The sequence below is a fragment of the Loxodonta africana genome, chromosome 13 (assembly GCF_030014295.1).
Source record: "Loxodonta africana isolate mLoxAfr1 chromosome 13, mLoxAfr1.hap2, whole genome shotgun sequence".
NCBI classification, from domain to species: Eukaryota; Metazoa; Chordata; class Mammalia; order Proboscidea; family Elephantidae; genus Loxodonta; species Loxodonta africana.
The window spans coordinates 30,892,292-30,908,626 of record NC_087354.1 but is presented as its reverse complement, the minus strand read 5'-3'; the positions used below and the strand labels follow the sequence as shown (position 1 = coordinate 30,908,626).

The following is a 16,335-nucleotide window of genomic DNA, read 5'->3' as shown; positions in this document are numbered from 1 at the left end:
AACCCAATCATAAAATGGGCAAAGGACTTGAACAGACATTTCACCAAAGAGGACATTCAAATGGCCACCAAACACATGAAAAGATCCTCAACATCATTAGATATGAGAGAGATGCAAATCAAAACCACAATGAGATACCATTTCACACCTTTTAGGGTGGCTAAGATTTAAAAGAAAAAAAAAAAAAAGTAATAACAAATGTGGGCAAGGATGCAGGGAAATTGGAACCCTTATCCGTTGCTGGTGAAAATACAAAATGATATAGCCATTGTAGAAGACAGTGTGACAGTTCCTCATAAAACTAAAAATAGAACTACCATATGACCCAGCAGTTCCACTCCTAGATATATACCCAAAAGAATTGAAAGCAGAGATTCAAAAATAGACTTGTACACCAATGTTCATTGCAGCACTATTGACAATAGGCAAAAGGTGGAAACAACCTAAATGCCCATCAACAGATGAATGGATAAACAAAATGTACATACATACGATGAAATACTACTCATTCAGTAGGAAAAATGAAGTCTAGATACATGCTATAGTATGGATAGAGCTTGAAGACGTTATGCTGAGTAAAAATACACCAGTCACAAAAGGACAAAAATGGTATGGCCTCACCTACATAAAAAGACAAGTAGAGGCCAATGTATAGAGAACAAAGTTTATTAGTGGTTACCAGGGGCAGGAGGGCAGGGGAAAAGGGAGGGTTAATGATGATGGAAAAATCGCATTCATTAAGGATAGAGTTGCACAGTTGATTAATGTAATTGCCATCAATAAGTTGTACACCTGTAAAAGTTGAGCTGGCAAAAGACGTGATATATTTACAACAACGACAGAAAAAAAGAGTAGTTGCTGAGGCTGCTTATGTACAACAAAACACCTCATGGAATTTAGTTTCTTGGTTCAGAGATTTAGGATCATGGTTTCATGGTACATCCTAGTTAACTGGCCTAATAACGTGTTTAGTGCTTTTGTTCTACCTCCTAGTTCATAGCTCTACCTCCTAGTTCGCTGTGTAGTGCCTGGGGTCTTAAAAGCTTACAAGCAGCCATCCAAGGCACAACAATTTGTTTCTGTTCACCTGGAGCAACAGAGGAAGAAGGAGAATCAAAAATACGAGGGGAGATGGAATGTGTAGCTAATTGCCTTCCTGAACAACTGCCTCCTTTGCCATGAGACCGTAATAAGAACTGGATGGTACTTGGCTACCATTATTGAACATTTTGATCAAAGATTCCATAGAAGAATCCTGATCAAAGGGGAGAAAATGCAGAACAGAATTTTAAATTCTCATGGACTCCAGACTTCCTGGTGCCATGGAAGATGGATGGACCCCTGAAACTGTTGCCCTGAGGTAGTCTTTAAACTTTAAACCAAAAATATGCCCTGAAGTCTTCTTAAAACCAAATAATGGTCTAACTTAACTAGACTTTTAAAAAGATCTGCCTTGACATGGATTGGACTGGACAATGGGTTGGAGAGGGATGCTGGTGAGGAGTGAGCTTCTTAGATCAGGTGGACACTTGAGACTATGTTGGCATCTCCTGCCTGGAGTGGAGATGAGGGGGGGAGGGGGTTAGAAGCTGGCGAAAAGGACACGAAAAGAGAGAGTGGAAGGAGAGAGCAGGCTGTCTCATTAGGGGGAGAGTAATTGGGAGTGTGTGGCAAGGTGTATATGGGTTTTAGTGTGAGAGACTGACTTGATTTGTAAACTTTCACTTAAAGCACAATAAAAATTATATTAAAAAAAAAAACCAAACAACTAAAAATAGAACTACCATACAATCCAGCAATCCCACTCCTTGGAATATATCCTAGAGAAATAAGGGCCTTTACACGACCAGATATACGAACACCCATGGTCATTGCAGCACTGTTTACAATAGCAAAAAGATGGAAGCAACCAAGGTGCCCATCAATGGGTAAATAGATTATGGTATATTCACACAAAGGAATATTACGCATTGATAAAGAACAATGATAAATCCATGAAACATAACATGGAGGAATCTGGAAGGCATTAGGCTGAGTGGAATTAGTCAGCTGCAAAAGGACAAATATTTTATAAGACCACTATTATAAGAACTCGAGAAATAGTTTAAACAGAGAAGAGAACATTCTTTGATGGTTACGAAAGGGGGGAGGGAGAAAGGGAGAGAGAGAAGTTTTCACTAGATAGTAGATAAGAACTACTTTAGGTGAAGGGAAAGACAACACACAATACAGGAGAGGTCAGCACAACTGGACTAAACCAAAAGCAAAGAAGTTTCCTGAATAAACTGAATGCTTCAGAGGCCACTGTAGCAGGGGCGGGGGGTTGGGGACCATGGTTTCAGGGGACATCTAAGTCAATTGGCATAATAAAATCTATTAAGAGAACATTCTGCATCCCACTTTGGAGAGTGGCCTCTGGGGTCTTGAATGCTGGCAAGTGTCCATCTCAGATGCATCAATTGGTTTCAACCCACTTGGAACAAAGGAGAATGAAGAACACCAAAGACACAAGGTAATTATAAGCCGAAGAGGCAGAAAGGGCCACATAAAGCAGAGGCTACATTAGCCTGAGACCAGAAGAACTAGATGGTGCCTGGCTACAACCGATGACTGCCCTGACAGGGAACACAAGAGAGAACCCCTGAGGAAGCAGGAGAGCAGTGGGATGCAGACCCCAAATTCTCATAAAAAGACCAGACTTAACGGTCTGACTGAGACTAGAATGACCCCAGAGGTCATGGTTCCCAGACCTTCTGTTAGCCCAAGACAGGAACCATTCCCAAAGCCAACTCTTCAGACAGGGATTGGACTGGACTATGGGGTAGACAATGATATTGGTGAAGAATGAGCTTTTTGGATCAAGTAGACACATGAGACTATGTTGGCATCTCCTGTCTAAAGGGGAGATGAGAGGGTAGAGGGGGTCAGAACTGGCCGAATGGACATGAAAAGAGAGTGGAAGGAAGGAGTGTGCTGTCTCATTAGAGGGAGAGCAATTAGGAGTATATAGCAAGGCGTTTATAATTTTTTGTATGAGAGTCCGACTTGATTTGTAAACTTTCACTTAAAGCACAATAAAAAGTTTTTTAAAAAAAAAAAAAAAGGTCTGCCTTGAGCATTTTGCTCTTTTAAGAACTATGTGGGATCGTATTGACAACAGCAACTTGAAAGATTAGATAGAGACCTTGGGGGCAGTGACTTTATGTTAACGGAGGAAGAACAGCTCAGAAAAGGAGAATAAGAATGGTTGTACAACTTGAACATAATCAGTGTCACTAAATTGTACATGTAAAAACTGTTGACTTGGCGTATGTTTTGCTGTGTATATTCTTAACAACAACAAAATTAAAAAAAAAAAAAAAAGGAGTTGGTGTATGATAAGGAGGTGCCACTGGGAAAACCGATGGTAGTAAGCCCTGGAGCAAGCAACAATGCCACTGTTTCTGAATCATCAGAAAGCTGGCAGCAGTTACCTGTGAAGCTCCAGCCCTGTGAACACCCCAGATCTTCTGAGCAACATGTTTATGATTGCTGACCTGGGTATCATGGCTGTGTGAGCAACACCCCCCACACCTCAATACTGAAAACATAAGAGAACAAACAGTGGCAACACATCCAGGGGTGACTGCAGCTGATTCTGACTCCTTTACGTGGTCATACTGAGTCACACAGGGAAGTCCTTGCCATACTGAGCATCTCTTTATCTTCTTGAGTCTAAGTAGAATTGCAAATTATCAGTATGAAAACCTCCTATTAGTCATGCTAAATCGTGGGAGTGAGTTAAGCTATTAGGTCATCGTGGAGAGTATATCTTAAAGTAAAACAGGGAATGGAGCTTTTAGAAGCATCTGTTATTAAAATGTACCTTTAAATGCATTGTGTGTCTCATCGGCTTTTGCTTGTACATCAGGTCATCTGTGCGACAGTTGCGTTTGGAATGGGGATTGACAAACCGGATGTGCGATTTGTGATCCACGCATCTCTGCCTAAATCCGTGGAGGGTTACTACCAAGAATCTGGTAGAGCTGGAAGAGATGGGGAAATATCTCACTGCCTGCTTTTTTATACCTATCATGACGTGACCAGGCTGAAAAGACTTATATTGAGTAAGCCGAGCTTCATTGTGGGGACATTCTGTCATCTTCAGTCTCATGACAGTCATCTACCCCTGCTTAGTGTGGTACTGTTGGTCCAGTTTTCCTTAAATAATCATAGGATAATTGGGATATTTATATAGATGTGGAAAATTTATATTAGTTCATTTCTATTATAACAGTAGTGCATGCTTATTAGGTAAAACTCAGGTGATACAAGTCTAAAGCAAAAAATTCCCAAACAGTGCCTTGTAGTCCTGCCCCAAGAAATAACTCCAGTTACTATTGGTTTCTTTTATATCATTCCAGACCCAATCTCTGCATGCATCTTTACATATACCAAAAACCAAACCAAATCCGGTGCCATTGAGTCAATTCCGACTCATAGTGGCCCTATAGTACACACTATTTCAAACATACAAAAAGGTGAAAAGGAAATATAGTGAACTCCCACATACTACCACCTTATTTATTAAGAAATAAAACACGGCCAATAGAGCTAAAGCGCCCTTAGGTCCTTTTTCTGTCTCATCCCTCTGTTCCCCCATCAGAAGTAGACACTGTCTTGTATTTGGTGTTTACTGTTCCCAAATACAGGTATTTTAAAACATAAATGGAATGGGATTTTTATTATACATGTGTTTTTCATATATAATGACTTGCTTTTTTCAATCAACACTGTAATTATCATTCCCATTAATTCTCATACCCTGACTGCACAGAATTCCATAATATGATTATTCCATATTTATTTAACCAGTCCCGTTCATAAATATTTAGATTGTTTATTGTTTTTCAGTATTATGGACAATGCAGTATTGAACATCTTGTACAGATATCTTTGAGCATATCGACAATAACATATAGAGAATAAATTTCCAGACTTAGGCTTGCTGGGTCAAAGTGAATACATATTTTAGAATTTATGTTCTTTGCCCATTTTTCTGTTGGGTTATGATGGTTAAATGTATTTCCTAAATATATTTATCTATTTTGAGACTATTTTTGAATTAACTCTGGCAGAGCCCTGGTAGAAACCAGATTTGTCTGACCGCAGAGTCCATGTTCATTGCCCAGTACCAAGATGATTCCCAGTAGAAAATGAAACTTTCACATCTGGTTTACCCATTTGTGTTTTCAAACAGAACCTATAGGAAGTAGTTAGGTACAAACAATTTATTAAGTACTTAAGTCCTAATAACTTAGTAAGGGACACCTGGTGGCACAGTGGTTCAGAGCTTGCCTGCTAACCAAAAGGTCGGCAGTTTAAATCCACCAGCTGTTCCTTAGAAACCCTGTGGGGTCAGGTCTACTCTGTCCTATGAGTCAGAATCAACTCTATGGCAATGGGTTTGGTTTGGGTTTTTGTTTTTTTTTTTTTAACTTAGTAATAATATATGTTTTAATAACTTAGTAACTGTTTGAAAAAATAATACTCAAACTAGAAGAGAAATAATTATTTTATTCTTTAAATAACCAATAACCACAATTGCTTACTGATGGCAAGTATGCACCTGTTATTAACAAACCTTGGAATCAAATTGGACACTGTCGCCTTCATTTCCTATTTCACATTGATTTTCTCAAGATACTTGTTTTCATAGCAACTGCCAAAAGTCCAGCTTCACCAAAAATAAGATGCTATTGTAAAGAATGTAGTACCATCTAATGTGAACATTATGAACCCCCTCGAACTCGTGGTTCACACAGTGTTTAAGAGATATCAAGTATTGCTGTGATTCCCTGAAATTTTCCTACCAGCGCCCCTGGGAGTTCACTGTGACACCCTGGGGTTCCTTGGCACCCAGTTTTGGAACCACTGGCTCAGCCAGTTTGATGGAAGATACTTGGAGAGATGCACAGTCCACTGCCACAGTTCCGGGCTCTGCTGACTTTGAATGTTCAGTTCAGTACATGTTTATCTGATAAACGTAATAAATATAAGTCATACCTTCGTCATGATGAGTAATGAAGATTTGCAAAAATATTTCGACTGTTCTTAATAATCTAACATTTATTCCTATAAAACCTAAAATCTTGAGGGGTGAATATACATAAATACCTAGTTAATTATAATATAGAATGATGTCATACTGGCATATAATGCTGTTGATAATTTATTTCACTTCATTAAATATTTAGTTATATGAACCTACCCTAAGTATTTCTGTGATGTTCTCTCTCTTTCTACTCTAGTAAAGTATATTTTACTATGTTCTTTGTCTTATCTCCTTTAGCGGAAAAAGATGGAAACCAACATACAAAAGAGACTCACTTCAATAATTTGTACAGCATGGTACATTATTGTGAAAATATAACGGAATGCAGGAGAATTCAGCTTTTGGCTTACTTTGGTGAAAATGGGTTTAATCCTTATTTTTGTAAGAAATACCCAGAAGTTTCTTGTGATAATTGCTGTAAAACAAAGGTAAAGTAAGTTTTAAATTTTTTGTAATTAAGGAAATGACCAAGATTTTTTCTTTCTTCTCTTAATTTAGAAGAGTACATATAAGTTAGATTGTAATAGTGTGGCCCAAGGGACTAACCAAGGGGAAAAATGGCTTCCTCACCATAGCAATTTAGAATAGAAACATTTTAAAAATAATTTTGTGGAATCTTCCCTTTAGAATTAGAACCTATATAAAAAATATGTACTGGACATTGACCTGTCCAAAATACCGAAGCTCATATCCATGTACTGATGATTGCAGGATATTTTTAAAATATCAGAATATGCAGAATAAACATTTAAAATGGTCCAACTCAAGCAGGTAGGATATTTTAAATTCAACCGCTACTTACCACTTTCATTTTCTAAAGAGTTATATTAACTAGTGTACTGCATATTTGAATTCAGATCAATTACATTATTCTATAAATTGAATTTTTTTAAACTATAAAGAATAATGGTAATGGTTTCTAGATGAGTTTACTATCATCTGTCCTAAAAATAACCTTGGATGGTTAAATTCAGTTGGATGCTTACTAGATATTTAATTGTACCCATCCTGGAAATTCTCCATTTTAATGTCTTCTGTACTTTACAGCTTACAGAGCGTTTTCACAGTTGATGGATTACTTAACACGTACCCTGTGAAATAAATGGGCAAACAGTATGCTCACTTTATAGATTTGGAAGCCAAATATTAATCTACGTGCTGTGCTCTGTGACAGGTGCCAGGGATTCACAGATGAGCATGATGGAAAGACTAGAGGGGACAGATGTTTGCGTGTTCATATAATTGTGTAATAGGTGCAGTGACAGAGGTCTGCTGCACTAGCCAGACAGAGTGTGATTTACTCTCCCTTGATACAGAATCTGCAGGTCCATGTCCGTCCCCACCAGCCTTCCTTACCCTGTAGATATGGTTCATCGCTTCCCTCATTCAACAAATATTTGTTGAGCATCTACTCTGTAACAAGAACTGTTCTAGGAGTTTGGGATACATCATTGAACAAAAGAGGTCAAGATGACTGCCCTTTTGGAGCTTACATTCTAGCAGAGGGAGGCAAATTACAAACAATATACATAATAAGCAAATCATGTGTTAAGGGATAAGAGCTGTGGCGAAAAGAATAGTACAGCAAGTAAGGAGATACGAGTAATGGGAGGAATGCAGATGTGGTGTTAAAGAACATGGTCAGAGGAGGCTTGTTGAGAAGGTGAGATCTGAGCAAAGACTTGGAGAAGAAGGTAAGACAGTTAGCTGAGCAGCTCTCAGGGCAAGGGCATTCCTGGCAGCACTGGCCAGAGCAGAGGCCCTGTGATGGGAGCATGCTGGTGCATTTGAGGACTAGCAAGAATCCCCTGTAGTTGGGCACAGTTAAGAGTTAGTGAGCAGGAGAGAAGATGGAGGGCCAGAGCAGTAGGGCCTTATAGGCTGTTGTAAGGTCGTTAGCTTTTACTCTGAATGAAATGGGGATTTTTGTAGAATTTTGAGCAGAGGGATGATATCTAACTTAGTTTTAAAAGGCTGTCTCTGGCAGAGAATGCACTGGAGACAAGGGTAGAAGCGGTCAGAGCTAACGATGGCTCTGACCAGGTTGGTAGTGGTAAAGATGGTGACAGTGGTCAGATTCTGGATATATTTTTATTTATTCATTATGGGAAATGTACTTATGACTCCAAGCTTTTGGGGCTGGAAGAATGGAGTTGCCCTTAGCCAAGATGGGGAAGGCTGTGGGTGGAGCACGTTTGGCAAGGAAGATCAGGAGTTCAGTTTGTGGCATATTGAGTTAGATTGTCTATGAGACTCAGGAGTTCTGAAAAGAGGCTGGTGGTACATGTAAATTTGGGAATGGTTGGCATATAGATAGTATTTGAAGCCATGAGACCAGATGAAATCTTCAGCAGTATAAGTTTAGAAAGAAAGAAGAAAACCAAAGACTGGGCCCTGGTACTTGAAGTGGTCGAGGAGAAAAGGTGGAACTAGGAAAAGAGACCAAGAAAGAGAACTTGTGAGATAAGAGGAAAACCAAGGAAACCAAGTGCAGAAAATGTTTCAAGGAGGAAGCAGTGTTATGTCAAATGGTGCTGCTAAGTACAATAAAGACTGAGAATTCACCGTTGGATTTAGCACCACAGAAATCTTGGTGACCTTGGCTAGTTTCAATGGAATGGGGCAAAGGCTTTATTGGAATGGGTTTAAGAGAGACTGAGAGGAAAATTGGAGATACTATAGACAACACTTTCAAGTTTTGTGTAAAGACAAGCAGAGAAACAGCAGTAGCTGGCAGGGGAAGCAGAGTCAGGAAAAGAGGGAGGAATAGCAACGTCTGTGTATGTTGATGGGAATGTACCTATAGAGAATGAAAATTGATGCATGAGGAGAAAGAGGGGAGAATTACTAACGCAGTGTCCTTGAGTAGGGAACCAAGATCTAATGTACAGTGAGTAGAGAGATTAGACTTAGATAGTTCATTGATAGTAACAGGTGGGAAGATAAAATACTGGGGGGCAGTGCTGGGGAGTGAGTAGATGCAGTAATGGGAGTTTATAAAAGTTCTCTTCTGGTTATTTGAGTTTCTTTAGTGAAGTAGGAATTAAGGTCATCAGCAGACACTGAGGATGGGAGAGGGATTGAGGAGAAAGGAGAAAGCATAGTTATCTAGGACAGAGGCCCGCAAACTTTACCTTAAAGAATCAGAGTGAATATTTTAGGTTTTGTGTGCCATAAGGTCTGTCACAACTATTAAGCTCTCCTGTTGTAGCGTGAAAGCAGCCACAGACAATACGTGAACAAATGGGCATGGCTGTGTTCCAATAAAACTTTATTTACAAAAATAGATGTTTGACTCATGGGCCTTAGTTTGCTGACCCCTGTTCTAGAATAATGGGGGAGTGACAGACTAGGGATATGTAGTGATTACATGGCAGCATTAAGGGTCCGCTTGAGGTTTGTGGTCATGCATTAAAAGTGAGAACAGTCAGCATGGTTGTGTGTGTTTTTCTAGCCAAGTTCAGCCACACAGGTACAGACGTGGAGTAGCTGGAAAATCAGATCTACTGTGTTTTGCCAAGCAATGTGAGAGTGACCTAAGAGCAAGGGAGTTGGGAATACACAACAGGTAATGATTATGACCGACCCTTGATTTAAACTGAGTTAGGAGGACACTGAGAACATCTGAGGGTGAGGACCAATGGATAGGTCGTCTCAGTGGAATCAGAAGATTGTTGTAGTCAGAATACTAGAGAGAGTGAGCTAGAAAGGTAGGATGTGGTGGTCAGAGATTGAAGAGGTTGTAAGGTAGGAGGTGTAACTGGCTGTGAGTGAGTGGCTGACATACATGAAAGGCAGAGTCAGTGGAGCAGAGGAGACCAAGGTGCCAGAGACCAAGGTGTTGGGAGAATCATCTTTGTACTGAAGCACCAAGAATTAAGACAGAATTGATATTACAGAGTGACAGGGCGCTCTTTCTTGTTAGATCTTGATGAAGGCTCAGAAGCACTAACAGTTGCCAATACAAGAACAGAAACCTATTTGTCCTTTCACAGGGGTGCACATGAAATAATGTTTTGTGAAGGTCTTCAGGCTGTTGGGGTGTGGCAGATAAACAAGGGTTAGAAAGCAGGGGGACTGGCGTATTCCGAGGCACAGAAGCTTTACGTAATTAGTCCTGCTGGTACAGGAACTAGTTAGATCAGAGAGATCATCTAGTAATGGGGACTTTAAAAAGTGGGAAAAGTTGGAGACAGCTGAGGGGAATGAGAAAGGGAACTGACAGCAGAAAATAGGAGGACTGACTGGTATCGAAGGTTTCAGAGATTAGAACTGTGAATTTACATGGTTGGACATTGTTTTTCACCTCAAAAGTTATCATCCATTAAGTAACAGAGCACTGTTCTAGGTGATGGGAAAGATTTAAAAATAATGATAAAAAGTATTCTCACCCACAGGTAGTTGGAAGACAAAGTATATGTCCATGAAACAGTGATAAAATAGGTCTAATAGAATGCTAATTGCTCTAGACAGTTCATTAACTTAGAAACTTAGAAGAGAATGAACACGTACAACTTCTTGTTTTTTAGTCTGGGTTTTAGTCTGGAAGTATTTTAGTATGAGACTATAGCAATCTAGGTATCATTATCTTGATTATAACTAAAGGTAATCTCTGTTGATAGGATTTTAAGACAAGAGATGTGACTGATGATGTGAAAAATATTGTAAGATTTGTTCAAGAATATAATTCATCACAAGGAATGAAAAATATCAAACATGCAGGTCCTTCCGGAAGGTTTACTATGAATATGCTGGTTGACATTTTCCTGGGTAAGTCATATGTTTATTCGAGTTACATTAATTGAAACTGAACATCTAAATAATTCATTACACACACATAGAAAAAATAATTTCTTTTGTTTCTTATAGAATTTAACGCAAGTTTCAGAATAAAACCTTTTTGCATAACAAAAGAAAACCTATTTTTATTAATTAGGCCAGTTATTTTATAAAATTGACAGTCACTGAGATGAGAAATGTTCACACACAAAAAAGAAAATATTAAAGCATATACAATTTAATCTTAGTGAGCAGAATATAGCTTGCTTAGAGGGCTACCTGTTGACTGACTTCCAGTTTAAGATGGTAGTCTGAGCATACGTATCTGTCTTCTCTTTTTCTTGAGACCCTTTTAAAATGATAGTAAGGAAATAAAAATGGGTTTTAAGGAAATGAAAATGAGGATTAAACCCATAACAGCATAGAGAGCAGGAGAGAAACCATCGGATTGTTATTGTTTGGTGCCATCAAGTCGATTCTGACTCATGGTGACCCCACGTGACAGAGTAGAACTGCTCCATAGGGTTTTCTTGGCTATAATCTTTATAGAAGCAGGTCACCAGGCCTTTACACTAACCTTTTAGCCAAGCACTTAAGCATTGCACCATCAGGGTTTTAAAATTTTTTTAGGAAATGGGTGGAAGTATGTTGACAGATGAAACAAAATGGCATAAACCACAGCCCAAAATAAATGAAGAAGAGCGTTATAACAGAGCAAGGAATATCAGCCAGGCAGTACCCCATCACTAGGCTTCAGGCTTAAAGTCAAGAGGTACAGAGAGTAGAAGTGAAAGCAGGGAGCCAAAAACAGGGAGAGGGATGTTTAAAAAACTGCAGTAAGTACCTCCACTGCCTCATCTCCCAGCACCCTACACAAAGAAAGCAGACAGCCTAGAATTAATTCCTCCAACAAAAATAAATCAAGTAACTGCCTGGAGAGTTCAAGGGCAGCTGAGTTATGGGCCAGAACCCCAGAGTAATGCTCTGCCATTTCTGGCATTTGGGGACTGCCCACCCTAAGGTCTGGTCCTACCCACTTACCCTAATGCAAAGCCTGGTAGTGGGGTATCCCCATTCACAGGACAAATTTTGGGGGAAATAGACCTAGATATAAAACAGCGGAGGAAACCCACCTGAAAAAAAAAAACTAACCTAGTATCTAAAGGTTAATATAAATGAACATAAGCGAAAGACCTAAATAAGTAGAATATATGACCCTGTAGGATAGAGATAATTTAGGGCGGATTCCTGATGAAGTATCTTCCTGAAGATTTAGAGATTAAGATACTGCATTCTTTAAATAACGATAGCATGTTATGGAAAAGAAACAAAGAATTAAATAGCACTGTTAGAAATTCTTTAAATGACAAAATAAATTTAGTGAAAGGTTAGCAAGTAAAGTCAAAAAAATCTTCAAAGACATTAGCAAAAGATGTATGGAAAACATGAGAGAAAAAGAGGATCAATCCTCAAGAGATTTAAAATCTGACTAATAAAAATTTTAGAAATAGAATATACAGAGAGGAAATTATGAAACAAATTATATACAAAAATTTCCCAGAGTTAGGAGAGAGAAAAACAGCCTTCAGAAGAAAAGGCCCACTGAATGCCAAATAGGATGCTTTAAAAAATTTTTTTCTAAGACACAGCCTAAGAAATTTGAGAATATGAAGAATAAAGAGACAATCCTGAAAACTATTGGAGAGAAAAAACAGGAACCAAACCCAGATTGGCATCAGATTAAAATCAGCAACCCTGGAGACTAGAAGGCAAAGAAAGTGCACATGATATGATGCAATAAACGGTGGAACTAACCTGTTGGGCCACTGAGAAGAAATCCCAGGATCACAGCTCTGCGCCAGGTCCAGTGAGCAGCCTGTGCACCTTGTAACAGGAAGTCAAGACGAATGGGTTCCAAGCAACATATAGAACGAATGAGAAACAAAATTTTTATTGATAACAGTGAAGAATGCAAATGTTGCTTCTCAACAAAAAAAGGAGAAAGGTACTTAGAAACTCCGGGGAAAAATTATAGGAGAAAGCCAAGATCAAACATAAAGGAAATTAAACATGACTTTGAATAATCGATAAAATACAGAGAGAGAGAATCCGCTTGACCTGGATGCAGTAAACATTCTTCTTTGGGTTACTCAAGGGTGATGACATTGTTCCAAATAAGGAAGGAAACTTGTCATAACACAAATAAAAGTACAGTAAATCAAGATAGAAGATAGGGGTACAGGGAGGGCTTGGGGTGCTAATAACTTCCTCTTACATACCCAGGAGGGGAGTGGTCAGCAGTTCTATATGTAGTTGATGGGCAAGAAATAGAGGTTTATATATAATTATATTATTGAAAGTTATAAAAGTAATCAAGAGATGAAAGAATGTAATGATAGAACTGGCAAAATTTTGGGAAGAATGAAGGAAAGGGAGGAGGGCGTAAGTGAGATAAAGCCTCGTCTTTCATAGATAAATGCCAGGTGGTTACCCATGCTAGCAGAAGGATCCTGTGATTTAGGGTTCTATATGGAGGTAACCAAGGGCGGCACAGTGGTGAAACTCTTGGATGCTAACTGAAAGATTGGCCTTTCGAACCGCCATCTGCTCCTCAATAGAAAGAAGGTGTGGCAGTCTGCTTCTGTAAAGATTTACAGCCTAGGAAACCCTATGGGGCAGTTCTACTCCATCCTATAGGCTTGCTATGAGTAGGAAATATACTTGACGGCAACGGGTTTGGTTTTTTTTGGTTTATGGAGGTAATAACCACCAGTTGGAATCCGCCAGGCACTCCTTGGAAACTCTCTGGGGCAGTTCTGCTCTGTCCTATAGGGTCTTATGAGTTGGAATGGACTCGACAGCATTGGGGTTTTTGGGTTTTAACCACCAGAAGAGCTGAACACAAAAACCTTTAAAGCTATTTGCCTTGGGGAAATGAGTGAGTCTGGGGAGGGGAAGAGTGGGCCCGAGAAATGTTGACTGCTTTTCGTCATAAATCGTCTGTACCATATTTTTTCCCCATATATATTATTTTAATTAAAAATATATAAAGCAAGTAATAGATTCATCCATTAAAAAAAATTAATAGCCTAGATTAAAGTACGAAAATGGTTTGCTCAATTTCACGGCCATTTCTTCCTGATCTGCTCATTCCCTCAGGGAAAAAGCAGGCTTTAGTGCTGGGCTTCTTCTCCTGATTCTTATCTTCTCCTGGTTTGGGCCTCTTTTTTAGGAGGGAGGGCAAGGGCTTAGAGATAAAATAATTTATTATAAAAGTGACATATCATCACTCTACATAATATGTAGAACACTGAAAAATACAAGTAACTACAGAAAACAACTACTGCTAATATTGTAATGTGTTTCCTCACAATCGCATATTTATCATATTGTCTCGGAAATCGACTCAACAGCGCCTTGCAACAACAACTTACATGATTTATGCTATTTTTATGTAACAAAGTAGAAGCATTTTTCTTATTTTTTATTCTTCTAAAGCATGGTTTTCAATCATTTATATTTTATATTGATGAAAGAAATATTTTTAAGTAGTCTGTATTTTACGGCACATCGTTCTATTATAAATAATACTATGATAACTAGCCTTTTAAATAAAACTTTGACTATATCTCTGCACTTTTCATGGAGATTACTAGAAGGATTATTACATCAAACATCTCTTCTGACACATTTAATTTTATAAATACCATCTCTGGTCCTACTACTCGTTAATATCAAAGTGTTTAAGTCTATACTTGTCACCCTCACTAATGAAATGCATACAAATTCCAAAACAGTTTAAGCACAACACCCCACATTCTTCAGTTTCTCGTTATCTCTCAGTGTTTTTCAGAAGATGGTTATGTTTCCTCCAGCTTTGTTAGGGGCCCTCAGCAGTAGGATTGGTCCATATCACCCAACCCACCATCACCAAACTAAGAGCCCTGCTATTCTGTACTGTGACATTTCAGGGATACAAATCACTTGAAGAAAGCAAAACTTGAATAATTCAGTCTATATGGCCAGAAGCCATCTGAATTTGCAATAATGTAATTATTTGGAACTCCTAAAATAGAGCTGAAGCTTTACAAAGTAACAGTTAATTCTGATTATAATCAATGTCACAGGCTTCTTAAGTGGATTGTTATAATAAAATTGCATTTATGATGAAGACATTAGTAATTATAGCAGCTTGGATGGGAAACAAAGGAATGCAACCCACTCTGGTGCTCTGAGCCAGCAGGAGAAGGAGGGAAGTGTACTCTTTCTCTGTCTGCCTTCACCCCACTCCTTGCGTATCTTGTGGGGTGTTGTGCTTAAACTGTTTTGGAATTTGTATGCATTTCATTAGTGAGGGTGACAAGAAGTATAGACTTAAATACTTTGATATTAATGAGTAGTAGGACCAGAGATGGTATTTCTAAAATTAACAAAACATTTTTTGGAACTAGATCAATAATACACAGCTATCCTAATATATCACAGCGATATGAAACTAGTATAGTTTATGTAAACCCTTTCTTTGATTTCTTTGCTCTAATTAATTTTATAAGCTGGAAATGCAACATTTTAAAATGATAAACTGCTGCTTTTAGTCAATGCATATTATTTAAAAATGAGGAAAAGTACATCAAACCACAGAAATTTTAGAGCCCCACTCAGATATTCTCATTTTACAGAAATGAGTGTCTGTTTGCACGGTGGGTGTTCCTGTGGGAGATATTATCTATTCCCATTTATCTAGTCTTGTCCGTGAGTTTTCAGCCTCTATTTGATGGTGGTGATGTACCTGCAGCTACTAATCTAACTTCTTACACCATCTTATCAGGGAGTAAGAGTGCGAAAATTCAGTCGGGGATATTTGGAATGGGATCTGCTTATTCACGACACAACGCTGAAAGACTTTTTAAAAAGCTGATACTTGACAAGATTTTGGATGAAGACTTATATATCAATGCCAATGACCAAGCAATTGCCTATGTGATGCCTGGAACAGAAGCCCAAACTGTACTGAATGGGCATTTAAAGGTATGGCGCTTGCAGTGTTTATTATATTTTATTATCTCACAATCAGTGAAGGAAAGTATATTACTATAAATTCTAGTGCATCTTCCGAAGTTTGCTGTTGTTGTTAGGTGTACATAGCAACCCTACATACAACAGAACAAAACACTGCCCGGTCCTGCACCATCCTCACAATCATTGCTATGTTTGAGCCCATTGTTGCAGCCACCATGTGTCAGTCCCATCTCAGTGAGGGTCTTCCTCTTTTCCATTGACCATCAGTCCAACTGTGAAGATTTTTGTTTCTTTATTTTGAGGTGTAATCCAAACTAAAGACCGTAGTTTTTGAACTTCATCAGTAAGTGCTTCAAGTCCTCCCTGCTTTCAGCAAGAAAGGTTGTGTCATCTGCATATCACAGGTTGTTAATGAGTCCTCCTCCAATCCTGATGCCCCGTTT

General features: G+C 38.7%; 1 protein-coding gene across 2 annotated transcripts in view; it reads left to right on the top strand.

The window, feature by feature from the left end:
- The window catches only part of BLM (BLM RecQ like helicase), a 107,448-nt gene that overhangs the window by 78,344 nt on the left and 12,769 nt on the right, over positions 1–16,335 (top strand). For both annotated transcript variants that reach the window (XM_003413875.4, XM_023553001.2), the window contains exons 15-18: positions 3,911–4,106; positions 6,332–6,522; positions 10,717–10,864; positions 15,702–15,901. In XM_003413875.4, coding sequence (XP_003413923.1) covers positions 3,911–4,106; positions 6,332–6,522; positions 10,717–10,864; positions 15,702–15,901 — 735 coding nt within the window. The remainder of the gene's footprint in view (positions 1–3,910; positions 4,107–6,331; positions 6,523–10,716; positions 10,865–15,701; positions 15,902–16,335) is intronic.